The sequence below is a fragment of the Mercurialis annua genome, linkage group LG4 (genome assembly GCF_937616625.2).
Source record: "Mercurialis annua linkage group LG4, ddMerAnnu1.2, whole genome shotgun sequence".
NCBI classification, from domain to species: Eukaryota; Viridiplantae; Streptophyta; class Magnoliopsida; order Malpighiales; family Euphorbiaceae; genus Mercurialis; species Mercurialis annua.
The window spans coordinates 31,196,711-31,212,575 of NC_065573.1; the positions used below are offsets into that span (position 1 = coordinate 31,196,711).

Here is a 15,865-nt window from a genome sequence, read left to right on the forward strand (position 1 = left end):
GTTATATGTTGCTATAGAAGGTATACATTTGCATAAGATTTAATAAGGCATAATCTATGCTAAAATCTATGTATTCTATAATTTTTCTTTATTTAGTACTTATATTTTTTTCAATTTCGTTTTAAAATATTTTTTTCCTTACTTAGTTTTTTCATTTTACCATTTTTCTTTACTGTGTCCTTTAACATACGTAAGTTACAAGGTGTCATGCATTTTCCGTTAGCTAATAGTGAACAAATTAAAATACGAAAATCCACGTTTATGAAGAAGTAAGAAAAGGAGGACCTATAGAGAGAAAAGAATTTATATGACCTATTTTAATTCGTTCATGTTAATTAACGGAGAGTGCACACCATCTCGTAAATTTCATCTGTTTAAGAATTAAGTAAAAAAAAAGGTAAAATACATGGACTAAATAAAGAAAATATGTCTTAGGAACGAAGTAAAAAAAACAGAAACTTTTGAATAGGTTATGCTATTTGATAATGGACTTACAACACTCTGCAGCTCCATGTAATCTCAATTAGTACTAACTTATTTTATAGGAAATTATAAATGTATTATTTTGTTAGGTAAATTACTAGAAACTTTATATTAGTTTACAGTTAATTTACATTTCTAGCCCCTAAACTTCATTCTCTCGTTTAATATAAACTTTTTCTCAGCTTTAAGTTTTTGATATAAACATTTATACGATTTATATTTTTATCCTTTCCATTAAATTATAAAGACATTGAATCCATGTGTCACCTTACCTGTAAAACTTGATTTTTAAAATAGAAATTTACATGTCATTTTAAACACATCAGCGCCACATTGCCTCTAAATCATTTTACATGTAACTAAAAAATTTATAATTTGATATCTTTATTTGATCTGTCACCACACGTAAGTCAAAAATCTCATTCCCATTCTAGAGTAACCTAAGCAAATCTAAAATTTGGTGGTGATGAGTTTTGTTTGACGTAATATTAATTTTGTTTCTTTGACTAACAAATATTAAATTTTCGGTATTAGAGGACAAAGGTAGTTTGATATTGATCAACGGTATTGCCTACCCTCCACCACATGTCGCTGGTGACTCGCCCGAGTTTTGCAAAAAAGTCAAATATAGTAAAAAAATGTATTAGAAAATTATGCAAATTTTCTTTAGGCTAAATAAGGTAAAATTATTATAATAATTATGTGAAACTAGAGTAAATATAATAGTTTAATCTTTATAATTATGGCCTAATGTCTTAAAAACCCCCGACCTTTTACCCCCTTTTCAATCATACCCTGACGTTGCAAATTTGTCACTTTTACTCTATTTTGCATTTTTGTGTTTCAATTGTACCCTGAAAAATTAAATTAACGTCTTTTGCGTTTGGAAATTTGTTTAAAACATTCTACATATCTCGCATATATTAATTGTATATTTTTAAAATTTATTTAAATTTAGTTAAATTAATTAAGAATTTAAATTAGTGTTAAATTGATTATGGTTTTTAGTTAGTTTTTAAAAATAAAGGACTTATTTGTACTTTTTTGAATAAAAAAAAATTTAATTTCATGTTTAGACTTAATTAATTGAATGATTCCATCATTTAAGTAAAAAAATTAACAAAAATTAAAATATTGGGGTACAATTGAAAACGGAAAATTCAAAAATGGGTAAAATTGACAAATTTTCAACGTCGGGGTAGAATTGAAAAAAAAATTAAAGGTGAGGGGTTTTTGAGTGATTAGGCCTATAATTATTATGGTTTGAGAGAAACAAATTTTTATAACTATGCAGGAGATTTGAGTTAAGAATTGTATTCTTTTATAAAACGTTCAATAGATGTGAATTTAAACTTTGTACGTAGATGCATGCACCACAGTCTGCACCGGAGCCATAGTGTTGATCATAGTAAAAAACCACTTTCATGAGTTGATTATTCTCTAATTATATATTATTCGGTTCAAATCTCATTTTTAATTCATTCATCCCTTTAAAATTTAAAACAATATTAATTTCAAAATAATTTATTAAATATTAATTTGTTTTATTTATTTATTAATTAATTTAATTATATAAAAAGAATCAATTGTTCTAAACTTAAAACTAACAAATTTAATGAGTAATCAACTTTTCATTTTTGTTGATATTACTCCTATAATTTATATTTCATGAAATCGATGTTATTTAATTTCAAAAAGAATCAGTATAGGCTATTAGTAAAACAAAACCAAAAGCCTTTATGCTCATTAAGCCCATTAAACAAATAAAACCTTACTGCTACATCCGGCCTACACCATACACACCTATCACCTCCGCCCATCATTTTTGTCTTCCTACCTAAACAATGGTGATATTTAACATGGTTATGTTTTTCCTATTTTCACTTTTCAGGTGGGCCCCACCTCGCCCCACTCTAGATCCCGCCCCTAGCATATAACTAAGTCAAGTTAACTAACACTTATTTAAAATTGAAACAAATTCAAAATCAATTCCATATTAACCGAATTTAGCTCGGATTCAAACTACTCGAATTATAATTGAATTGAATTTAAACATTAAAGTACTCAATTTACTAATTTAATTTATTTTTATCCAATATATTTATACATAATTACAATATCTTAATTATTATATTAAAATTAGGCTTCAAGTGTAATTGTATTTCATGTGTTCTTATTTTAAGATGTTTGGGACTAACCAGTGTAGGAATCTGGGCCGAATTAGAAATTTTATAAAATTATGATAGACATTGTCGTATGTTTGCTACTCACATTACTTTTGTCAACAAATATTTATTTTGCCTTTCTAAATTTAGCATAAAAGATCAAATAAGATTAAGTATATAATTTTGACATTTTGACTCATTTTAATCCCTCAAATAAAGTATCGAAAGATGATTGGAGCATTTTACACATATTAGAGTCGATGTGGCTGAAAATTATTAGACAATTTGAAATTGAAAGACAAAAACGAGCCAAAATTCCATATTGTTTTTTTTTTCAAATCCATAAGATTGGCCATAATTGATCTTTTGTACAAAGTTTAGAGGGTAAAATGAGCCTTTATTGTTACTTTTGTAGCTTAATCGCCAAACATGTTGGTTTTAATAGTGTTTTAGAAAAACAAACGGTGACCGAACCGGTGAGGCCAATGTGCCATGTTTCAACAGATTGAGTAAATTACAGTTGAAAAATAAATTTCAATCATGGGTAGAATATCGGTTTAACCGGCAATTCAATCAGGCCAATCACCCGTTGAACTATCAGTTCAGTTCAGGTCAATTGGTCTAGCCTGATTCAATAAGATTTCTAAATATTAGTGTAAATAGGACTTGACAGTTAGTCGGTGTCTAGTCCATCCAGTTGATCCGGTCTAGTAATTAAATCATTATATTTTAATGAATTTATAGAAGGATGAATGCGTTGTTAAGCAAGCCGGTTATTTAGGAGTGCGAATGTGCATTTAGAATTTAGAGAAGGTAGTGGAATTGTCAAGGTAAAACACGTTAGAAGGATTCGAGCCGGTATTTGGCTCGAACACTCTCCGATGCCTAAGTCAGATCTTCGATGGAGTCTTGATAATAATAGTAGAAAAAAGAAATATGAATTGTACCTGACTTAGACATTTTTTTATATAATCCTTTAGTCATTGTACTCTAGTGTAAGTCTTGTTCTTAATTTGAATTCATCTTCTTGTTGAGATTGATTTAAGTTCAATCTTATTCCTGATTTCATGGATATTGGTGTTATCTGATTACTCTAGCTATTTACACGGGTAATAATTCGTAGTGGGTCAGCGACTTATTGGGTGTAACCTCTATGTCAGTGCTCTGCTTCTCTTGTGTGAGTCAGATACTTATGCTGTATCCATTAGGACTTGATAGCTAATCGGCGTCCACTTCATTAAGTTATATGGTTTAGTAATTAAATCATTATATTTTAATGAATTTATAGAAGAATGAATGCGTTGTTAAGCAAGCCGGTGACTTAGGAGTGCGAGTGTGCATTTAGAATTTAGAGTATGTAGTGGAATTGTCAAAATTAAAAGCTTTTTGAAGTCAATAGGTTATGGAAGCATATAATTGTTAGCTTTCATTCTGGGACTTCTCTTTACTTGCAGTCCACTATTAGATTGTCATTAGGTGGATTTCTAATCTTCAGTTTTCTTCTAAATTTTCCTTTCATCTTTTGAGTAGTGAAATCAATTATCTTTAGGCTGTGGCCAGATTAGCATCATACCTATTTTTCCTAAAAGAGTGTCTTGGCACAGATGGTTGACTCCTTCTACTGGTCTCAAGGTCAACTTTGCTGATTCCTTTATGCTTGGTCGACGTACGATAGGTAGTACTATTAGAGATTCTTGTGGTATATGTATTAGTTGTTTTGCAGCACACAAATCTTGATGCAGATTTATAGGGACGTTTGCAGTGTTTGACAATTTCTTCAGAGTATACCGTCACTTAAATGGAGTCTGATTTCAAGATTCTGATAGAAGATGTCAAAGGCTCGATTGCTACCCTTAGATTATTGACAGGATTTCGCCTTATATTCTTTCTGTGATGGACTCTAAAATTCCCATGCATATCTTTAGAGAGCTGAATATGGTGGTAGACGCTCTTTTTAATATTTACTCTTTAGCTGCTATTACTTTCTTATGATGTATTGCATTTACGTAGTTCAGTTTCTATTTTTATTTTGTAGGACTATCACAGTTTTATGTTTCTAGAGTTAGCCGAGTGGGTCATGTCCCGCTCGGTTTTTATATAGCTTTCCCTCCCCAATGAGTGAGGTTATTAATAAAATTTTGTGGCGGTCCCACGCTTTCAAAAAAATACAAACTGAATAAATTAGAGGGGTAAAATTTGATTCGATGTGATATTGAAATTGTTAAAAATAATCGGTGTTTGAAGAAAATAGAAACTGAATTAAATCAGAGGGGGTTTTTTTTATTTATTTCAAACTGATTTTTGATTTATTTAGAAATACAAATGATGGTAAAAATTAGGAATCAAATGTGAATTATATTAAATAATATATTTTTTATTTTTTTTATTTTCAGAAGTAAAAAATTTCGACTAAATCAAAATTATTGAAAAAATCATCATAAGTGAATTTAGTCGATTAGAGAAAAATTATATTTTCTAATAGCGATTCGCCATAATTATTTTATTGTCATTTAAAATATTTGTTGTATTAATATTAGTTAGTCATTTTACATTTCTATGAATTAAATATATAATATAATGCTTCTATAATATTCAAATATTTGTTATTTGTTATAAATTTAATGATAATATAGATAATGCTTGTAGACTAGACTAATGAATATTTAGTGAACACTTAATAATACAATAACAAAGCAAATATTTGAGAGAATTTTATTACTTTTGTAAGTATATTTCACTTGTGAATTTTACATGAAATGTAACCTATTAATAGGCAATTTCACCCACCATGTAATTAATGCATTTATATACATGTTAAATATGGAGGGTTGAAATATTTTCATCTAATTAGATAGGTAATTTTGAATTTATCATCCCTAATATTTCACACACTATTCATAACACTATTAACATATTTGTTTTATCAATTGGGACATGCTAACTAAACAATTTGGCCAACATGGGTCTTTTCCATTTGTCATCTTTATGCTACTGCTGGCCCCACAAATGGTGTCACCTCCATTGTTCTTGTTATGATCGTATTTAATTTTGTTAGATATTACACTATGACGCTGACGATAAGGACCCACCCCTAATATTATCATCCATTCTCGATATTAGATTACCAATGACGCATGTTCCGTGCTCTAGCAATCATTATTGTAGCAGATATGAGGTAATTTAGCTTGTACTACATGAGTCATCTTTTTTTTTTGCGTGAGACAATATTTCAAGTTTTGCTATTAATGTCTTCTAAAAGATACCTCCATCAGTTTATTTTGTTAAAAATAATTTCTTATTGTAGTTGTATATGTAAATACTTTAGGAATATGATCTAAATAATTAGAAGTTATATTAATTATTATATAATTTTTTAAAGTGATCAAAATAATATAACTATTATAACTATCAATTAATTTTTATGAAGCACCGACATTTCTAGGAGTATGAAAGGGGTAGATATAGGAACATATTGGGCACATACTGAGGACACGACAATTATATACATAAGACTCGGTCAAGGGCGGAGCTAAGGGGTGGCGAGGGCATGTGGCCGCCTCCTTCTATCAGAGAGAGTAACAATAGAGTATTTCATTCTATTTATAATGTCGATATACGCATATCAAGAGCACACGTTTAAACTAAGTTTAATGTATAAGGAATCATAACTTACAATATGGATATCATAATGAGAAAATAAATAAATCTTTCCCTAGTCGTACAGTTTTTGCAGCATATTATAGAAGGAAAAAATAATTTTAAAAAAATTAACCTAAAATAAGTATATGGTTCTTACGTATTCATTGATTGAGCTGTTACAAGTCCAATGTTTTTGATCTGCAGTGATGCCTCACAACTTTCCGATACATTTCCAGCTGTGGATATGATATTTAGAAATGGAGTGAAATTTTCGATATCTCCTGAAAAATATCTAACATGGATTTTATTTCTGTTTGTTTGTAGATAGTTTAAAAAATATGATTAATTGTATATATATTTACCATTTTTATATGTTTCGTGTAAATGTGATGATTTTATATGTAATTAACCGAAAAAAGTATTATTATGATAAATCTGATTATTGTGTTTATTTTTATAAAGCATTCAAGGTTGGAGGGTGCATATTGTCTTGGCATTTTGTGAACTGAGAATGTCGTTTTATACTCCTTTGAGAGGTAAGAAGAATTATAAAACTGCTTTTGTGTGAATAATTTTTTACTTTTTTTATGGATACACAAATGATTTTTTTTTGTAATAAATTTTTAACAAACCTAAAGAATTAAGATATAATTGTTTGAGTTTAGATGTCCAAAACTATGAGATTTTCTTCAGAATATATACAAGTCATCTTTGTACCATGAGGTTTATAATCTACATCGTAATCTTTATTTTCTTTTGTGTGAGACAATATTTCAAATTTTGCTACTTTTTCAAAAAAAAATCCATCTTTTTATTTCCTCGTAACTAATTGCTTGTTTTATTTGTATATGTAAATACTTTAGATAGAGATATTTATGCGATTTAAATAATCAAAAGTTATATTAATAATTAAACAATATTTTAAAGCGATCAAAGTAATATAATTATCAATTAATTTCTATGAAGCGCCGTCACTCCTGTGATTTTGTAAGTCGCAGATACAGGAATGCATTACACACACGCCGGGGATACAACAGAGATATATATAAAACACAGTTATAAGCAGAACTAGGGATGGCGAGGGTGTGCGGCTTCCCCCCCACCGTCAGTGAGAGTACCCATACTTGACTCTTTCACTGATGACCGAAAAAATTTAAAAGAAAATGACCAAACAACATATCTTGAGGCCAAGTAAAATTTCGTCCCCTTATTGAAATTTTTGGCTCCACCACTGACCAGTATCGTATAAATTTGATGAAAATTCATGTTGTTGGGACTGGAGTGATTGATATAAAGCAGGTTGTCTTTGATGTTGCCACAACATATGTGTATCTGATAGAATGCTTTTAGAGCCATCAATAATGTTGTAAGCTCAAATTCCTTTAAATTTTATTTATTATGTTTTGATTTGCTAGATGTTTACGCAGCAAACGACTGTCTTTGATAGTGCCACAACGTATATGTATATGCTAGAATGTTTTTGGAGCCATCAATGATGTTATAAGCTCAAATTTCTTTAAATTTTATTTATTATGTTTTGATTTGCTAGATGTTTACGCAGGAGAAGTTTGAGAGTAGAATTTTAATTTTAAATTTATAATAAAGAATTTCCTTTCAAAATTATTTGGTACATTCTAATCAGTGAATAAGCAGCCTCATACAATACCAAATTTTAGTAAAAATGGAGGTTTTCCCGGATTTTTGTCGAACATATCTATAGCCATTATCTGCCCACCATATACCTTTAAAGTTTCTAACAACCCAAGACTTTGTAACTTAACTATCATCATCAACTCTGTGTCCTATCTCGATAATTAACATAGCATGTAGAAGCCCGACACGACATTTCCGAATCTCCTACTTATAGTTTAATAATAAAAAAAAAAGAGGAGGATGAGGGGTGGGGTGGGGTGGAAAGCAGTGATAAGTTAGGATGTATTGTTGGAGAGCAACGAATTTTGGTTTATGAATTTGTTCGCAATGGTACTTTAGAATATCAGCTACATAATAAGATGTTGATTCCAATTGTTTTGTAACATCTGAATAACTATATACATTATAGATATCTCTTTTATTTATTTTGTTAAAAATAATTACTTGTTATAGTTGTACATGTAGATATTTAGATAGAGACATTATTGTAACATAAAGTTATTTTTATAATTATGTAATTTTTAAAGTGATCGAAGTAATATCGCTATCAGTTAATTTCTGATGCGGTAGTACTTCTAGGAGCATGTAAGGGGCAAACACGGGGCAACATCAAACACACAACATAGATATGTGTAGAACACATCTAGTGGAGGAGATAGGGGTGGCGAGGGCGCGCGGCCGACCTCCTCTACCGAAGAGAGTAAGTATAAGGATAACTCAGTAAATACTCGGTTTTTCTGTCTTGTTCAATTTCTACGAAAACACAATGGAATCTCGATAGTTTACCTAACATTTTAATTAATAATTAAACTGAAAAATATTAATTTTCTTATTGCAATTTAGAACTTAAATAATAAAAGGGTATTTTTTATTTTTCTCTAACTAATAGTCTCTAATTCGCATTTGTTTATTGTATAAATAATATAGAAAATGGCGGGAGCAAAATCATTTCATAAGTTTTAAATACAATTTTTTTTAATATAATATATTATAAACATTAATAAAAAAAAGGTGGCGCTAATGACAAAGAAACAATTTATAGGGCCAAAGTTAAAAAAAATTATTTTAATAAAATTATCCTCTAATGATTTGCATTTACTATCTTCTTATCAATAATAAAGGGTAATTTGGCAAAATAAACTGTTTTGCTCTAACCTTGTCAATTGTCGCTTTATTCATAACGTCACCCTAACTTTTTCTTTTTGTAAAAATTTGGAGTCGAGAAATTAGGAAACTCACCCGAGCATCTCAACTAGGTTGACACCCTCTTAACGTATGCATCATTTTCTAGCTACCTACAATAATATTAAAAAGAAATAAAAAATATGAGTACAATAAGTCAGAAATCCAAAAATATTGGACATAGCTTGGAAATAAAACTATGAGCTAAAAGTAACAAAATCAAGCAAAAGCAAAATCTTGGACAGCAGCTCCATCACCCAGCCGAGTAAAACCTACCAACTTTACCGTAAGCAACCAAAATGCCACCCTAATAAAAACTCATCATATCTTAGAACTTTAAACATCAATCAAAACTCTTAAATTTTAATATTCTATAAATTTCAACATTCATTAAATTTGATAGCCATAACAATCAAAATTTTAATAAAATAAAATTGAATTCATTTTCTTTTAATTTAAAAATAAATCATATTTTATACATATAAATATTAATATTATATAACCATTTTTTTAAATTATATTACTCTTAACTTTGATTGTTAAAGTTAAAATTAAAAGTAAAATTAAAATTAAAATAAAATATTAAATATTATCTATTATTTATTTCATAATTTGAAAATAATTAAAATATCAACTCATTTGATTGCATAATCTATAAACATCAACAGAAACTCTTCAAATTTCATAACCGCATTTACAAAATATCTATAAAATTAATTTTAATTAATTAAATTTTAAAAAATTTCATATGTTATAATATATAAATAATAGTAATTAAATAAAAAAATTAATTGTATAATTGAAATTTTAATATTTTAAACATTAATTAGTAATAAAAAAATAGTCATCTAAAAGTTAATTTAAATAAAAAAAATAAGAGATATATCATATAAATAAATAAAAAAGACATTTGATGAAAAACAATTATCATCAATAAATTGTTTACTGTAAAAATAGTTAAATTAAAAAAAAAACATACGATCCTTCACTTTTAATTATTTTTGGTGAACTTTATGAGAATAATATTACCATTAAAATCATATACTTACAACAATATGGTTCACATCCAAAACATAAATGTTTCAAATGGCGTCCAATTTTTATTTTTTTAATTTCTTTTGCAAGTGATCAAAATAATTTAAAATATAACATAATAATCATACATATGAATTAAAAATAATCAATCATCAAAAATATAAGTGATGCATACATCAAGCGTACTTCATTTTAAATGATTAAAAACTCTTTTATCATGAAAAACAATTGCACATGAGACAATATCAAATGTAAAAACCAAAAAAAGAGTCATAAAAATTCTAAAAAGTGGCATGTTTGTTTATAGGGGATATGTGCATGCATATATATATCATGATAAAGAAGTAATTATAAAATATAGAAAAGTAAATGTTACTCAAGATTTATTTATGAAAATATAAAAATTAAAACAAATTAATTAAAATATATTTTGTTTCGTAACCTACAAATAACAATAAAAACTATTTGAATTTTATAATCATCAAATTTAATAAATTTAATAAATTTTAATTTTAATTAATTAAATTAAATATTAAAACTTTTCATATTTTAACATATAAAAAAAATTAATCTCATAATTTTTTTAAATTTAAATATATATAATGTTAAATAAAATATATTTTTAAATTATTTATTAAGATTTTTTGATTGATTGAAAAAAAATCCATTTCTATAACTTACAATAACTTAAATAATTAAATTTATAAATATTAGTTAAATTTATAATTTTAATTTTCTTATATTCCATTACATGTCATATTACTATTAAAATTTGTAAAAACTCTTCATATAAAAATAACTTATAAACTTTTTTAAAAGTTGTTCAAAGTAAAAAAATTATCGCATGCAACCATCGCGCCATATCATCCGTTAATCGTATGAAAAAATTTATAATAAAAAAATTAAACAATAATAAAAAAATTAATAATAAAAAAATTAAACAATAATAAAAAAAATTCTAGTTGGCATGGAATAAACACTCTCAAAGTAGGGGTGTAATTGACTGAAGACATTATATACCAACATGGCCAGAGAAATGAACTTTAATTACCACAACTCAAACTACAGTCTTAAAAGAAAAAAAAAGTAGAATTCAGATTTGGATTCCAAAACAAACCTAACCCAAATTTGCAGCAAATGGAGGGAACATATTGCCATCAGACAAAAAATTTAAAAGGCTGTCTTACATAATGTTATAATCAGAGATGAAAATCAGAGAAGCTGAAAATAATTTAACATAATATATCAAATGTAGACTTGAAGTCATTTAAAGCTCAGACATCCCTCTCATCTTAGCTCCAACTGCACCAGTGGCGTCCGATAGCTTCTCTTTCGCACCTTCATATGTAGTCTTTGCCTGATCACTCATAGTCTCCTTCGCCGACTCGTATGAATCTTCGACTTTATTCACAGCTTCGTCGAAAGCGTTCAAGACGCCGTCCCTGCTTTCATACCCCATGGCTTTACTAGCCTTGTCCGCGGCTAAATCTGAAGCCTTGCTCAATTTCTCTCTAGCTTCACCATGGAGATGAGAAATGCCCTCTTTCGCATGCTCGACTCCTTGCATTGCCTCATTATGATGGTCTCCGTTATTTGTCGCGAAATCGGCAGCTGACTTTAGTTTTTGTTTTGCTTCGTGATAGGCATTACTTGCTCTGCTTTTTCCGTACTCCATTCCTTCACCCACAGAGTCTGCAGCATCACTGCCCCAATCTGATGCAACATCATAAGCATCGGCTGCCCTATTCCTTCCCTCATCCATTGCGTTGTTCATTTTTTCTTTAGCATGGTGATAATTATCAGAACCCATATTACTATAAGCATCAGCTGCTTTATCTCTTCCATACTCCATTGCTTCTGTCGCAGAATCCTTCATATCTCCAGCCTTTTCTCCGGTCTTTTGCATTACATTCTTGACTTTCCCGTAGTCCATTGCTTCTGACATTGTTTCACCGGCGTCATTCGCTTTATCAGTCGCCATCTTTATAACTTGATCCGCCTTCTCGGAAGCGAAGTCCTTAAAGTCACCGCCTTTCTCATACGCCTTGTTAGCCATCTCACCAGTTTTTTCAGAAGCATGCCTTGAAGCATCTGAAACAACCAAAACGTGAAATCAGACAGGGAAACTAATTGCTTAATGTTAAAAGTCATATGGCCCGGAAACTTGTTAAGAGTCCTATATTTCAGTATTTAATTTCCATTTCCTAAAACACTTCTAATCAAGACTTCATATTTAAAATCTACTTTTATAAAAAATATGATTCGCCACATTCAATTGTAATGTTTTCCGTTTTAATATTTTTGTTTACGTGCCACACAAGTTACAAGAAATGACTTTAGATATCGCAGGATATGAATGAGGATGAATTACCGAAGGCAGCGGAGTTCATTGTATCTGTAGTCTTTGAAGCAGCATCTCCTGCTTTATCCATAATGTCTTTAGCTGCTTCTCCCGGGTTTCCTTTCAACCCGACTCCCCTGGTAACACCATTAATAGTGAGTTCAAAAGAAAAAGCAGTATTACATTATCATGTTATAGCACTAGCAAAACAAGCTTAACAAATGTGTAAGTCTAGTATTGTATGCACAGTGCAGTGCAAGGTGCAATAGGATGAAAATTATAATCATTATTTGATTAAGTTTTATTTCATAGCATTAATTCTTCTATATTTTGAAATTTTTAATAAAATTATTTCACGTGTCCCATTATCATTTATTGTGGTGAAATAAGAATTAGGAATAGTTATGAACTTTTTTTTTTCGATAATTGGGGGAGGGGGAGCGCTTGTGGGAGGATTTGAACCCACGACCTTGACATTTGCTGCCTAGCGCTTATACCATTTGAGCTACAGCTCGTTGGTAATAGTTATGAACTTTAATATGAATAGTGTGACAAAAAACATTAAAAGATTCTATGAATAAAAAATATTTAATTATACTTCAAAAACAAATAATTTAAATCAAAGACTAGTGTGACCTAGACCTATTGAAGGATCAGGTACCCCTGTCCAAGGCGGGTCAAAGCCTGGTCCAAATCTAAGCTTTTATAGACCCAAATCCAAGCTTTTATAGACAGGCTTGGATATTTAATATTGTAAAAATCCAATGTAGGCCTGCCTATTCCCATAGTATAATCATTAAAATTATTTAATTTTAATTAAAGGACGCACATTTTTAATTAAAATACCACCAAATAATGTAATTATAAATTTTTCTAACCGTGTGATACATAACGTAATTAAATTAAAACATTCAATCAATAAAATAACTAATTATAATTATAGGGGCACATAAGCTTAATAAAGAATAACCACACATAAGCTTAATAAAGAATAATGGGTCCCTGACCTTTCGCTAGTTTACTAATCAAGACTTCCAGTTTTACTTTCGCTTCATATGCATGCTCCAAACCAAAAAATTCATGCATGATAAAATTAAAAATTTAGAGATCAATTAGATAAAATTAAAAATTTAGAGATCAATTAGATAAAGTTGAAATTGAGACTCAATAACAAAATGATCACTGGATTCGTCTAATAATTTCTCACTATCCATAAACTTTTCTCATGACTTTTAAAACTTCTATTTCTCCCTTATAAAAAATTCAAAAGGGGCTATGCTATTAACCACTATATAACTTCATTCTACGTACACATGAGAGTAGTCTAGCAATTTTTTTTATTTTTTTTTTTATGTGTAGCCTAACAATTTAACTTCACCGTGAATCAGTTTCCCATGTAAGAAAAACATAATTTAAAATGAAAACAGATTATAGATGCAGAAAACAAAAAACAAATCCTTGCCAACGTACTCTGATAGCTTATCGTAAGCCCAACCAGTCCAAGATTCCGCGGTCTCCTTCGCGTCGTGCATGCCCTCCGTCGTGCTCTGCTTGACGTCTTCCGTCTTCTCTTTCGCATTTTCAGCCATCAGATTTCCCTTTTCTTTGGCACTTGCCATTAAATCATCAGCACTACTACTCCAGGAAGTGCATGAATCCATATAAATTGCAGCCCACAACACCATTGCTACCATCATCACTGCTCTCTTCCCCATCTGATCTCCAACCAAAGAAAAATGTTGATCGTTCTTGTGAAGTGGATAAAAAGTTCAATTTTATGCGATGAATTAGATGATTCAAAGTGTCAAGAAGAAGAGAAATAAGAAGCAGTTTGTGTAACAACGTGGCAGCCAGGGGAGATAAACGTGGCGGTAATAGAGCACTCATTCATGCTAGAGTAAGCCACGTTTGCATTAGACAAACCTATGGTTGGCCGCATCTTCTGCTGTTTTTTTTATAACTTTTTATAAATACGTATTTGGTAATTGATCTATTTTATTTTAATTTGTATAAGATTTTCTACAGGTGTTTTATTATATATTTACCATTAAATAAAAATAATTGTAATTTATTAAATATCGGACTATCTTATAAAATTAATTTGTTTTGATCAAATTAATTTTTTTATCATCACTAATTTATTTTTTTGTAAGTGATTCTTTATTAAAAAAAGTATTTTCACAATTTTATTTCCAACATATTCAATAAAGATGTTATTTGTTTTTTGTTAATTTATAAATTTCCATTGATTAAACAAAGAATTTTAACTTTATATATAAATTAATCAGATTGTGAAACTTTATTTTTTTATTTGTTTTTTTTAATATTTATATCCGCACTCTTGTATTTAAAAAAATATAAAAAAATCTTTTTTAAATTTATTTTTATAATATATTTAAAAAATCATTTTTTTTACAAACTATGTTTTTGAAAATTAGTTATTTAAAAAAATTAATTTTAAAACTGTTGCAAACAGTATTTTATATACCACTTAAACATTTTAATTATATTTTAAAATGGGTTATAAAATATATATAACTAAATTTTAAATATTTTTTGAAATTGTATTGGTAAAGTAGTATAAATTGTTTTCAAAAATCATTTCAAATCCTTTAAAAAATATTTTTTTTAAAAGGCGAACTTTCTTACTAAACATTATATTTTAGCTCATTGTTGATTATACTTTGAACTTGTAAAATTATTAATGAGTATAATTCTATATTTTTTATTTTTAATTGTACTCACAATTATTAATTTATTCTTTTTTTTAATTGTCCATTTAGTCAAAAAAAATTATACTCCTTCCGTCCCAATAGTTAATGTTAAGAAATTTATAAAAAAATTCTATTTTTTGTTATTCCCTTACTTAATGTAGGGTCTGTTTTTAATTTATTTTATTAATGGAATTTAAATAGGGATAGAATTAAAAGATTGATTTTTAAAATTGTTACTTTTTAGAAGTGGACAAAAGTTTTAAGACAATTTTTTTGTTAAAATGGACAATTCTATTGGAACGGAGGGAGTACATATTAAGATAATGTGTGTTTTGTCTTAAATTATAAAAATAAATATAAATATAAACCCTATTAATTAATAAATCTATTTTTTGTGAAAGAGATGACAATATATTATAGTTTAAATAATTATATTTATTTTTTAATCAATAAATAGAGATTGCACTGCACATTTTTATCATGATATAAAAAATAGCTTGTTATTAGTTATCTTATTAGATAAAAATAATAATAATCCATTTAATATGAGAAATGGATAACTTAATATTTATTTTACAAAAACAAAAAATTATAAAAAGTATTAAAAAAATAAATAAAAAGTCAATTTGATCATTTTTTATGAATCAATTTAA

At 28.3% G+C, this 15,865-nt stretch overlaps 1 protein-coding gene across 1 annotated transcript; it reads right to left on the minus strand.

Annotated features, from left to right (window-relative positions):
- Positions 1-11,182: 11,182 nt before the first annotated feature.
- Positions 11,183-14,294, minus strand: LOC126676735 (late embryogenesis abundant protein D-29). The gene is made up of 3 exons (XM_050371006.2): positions 13,969-14,294; positions 12,529-12,635; positions 11,183-12,248 (listed from the first exon to the last, which is right to left on the minus strand). The coding sequence occupies exons 1-3, from the start codon at positions 14,211-14,213 to the stop codon at positions 11,425-11,427; spliced, it is 1,176 nt and encodes a 391-aa protein (XP_050226963.1). The 5' UTR covers positions 14,214-14,294; the 3' UTR covers positions 11,183-11,424.
- Positions 14,295-15,865: the final 1,571 nt, after the last annotated feature.

What these genes read in the sequence shown, in the direction of transcription:
- LOC126676735 (XM_050371006.2), bottom strand. Translation starts at nt 14,213, where the DNA reads ATGGGGAAGAGAGCAGTGATGATGGTAGCAATGGTGTTGTGGGCTGCA. An exon ending in GCTTACGATAAGCTATCAGA is followed by an intron (nt 12,636 to 13,968) that starts GTACGTTGGCAA and finishes TGGTGTTACCAG; the next exon opens with GGGAGTCGGGTTGAAAGGAA. An exon ending in AATGAACTCCGCTGCCTTCG is followed by an intron (nt 12,249 to 12,528) that starts GTAATTCATCCT and finishes TGGTTGTTTCAG; the next exon opens with ATGCTTCAAGGCATGCTTCT.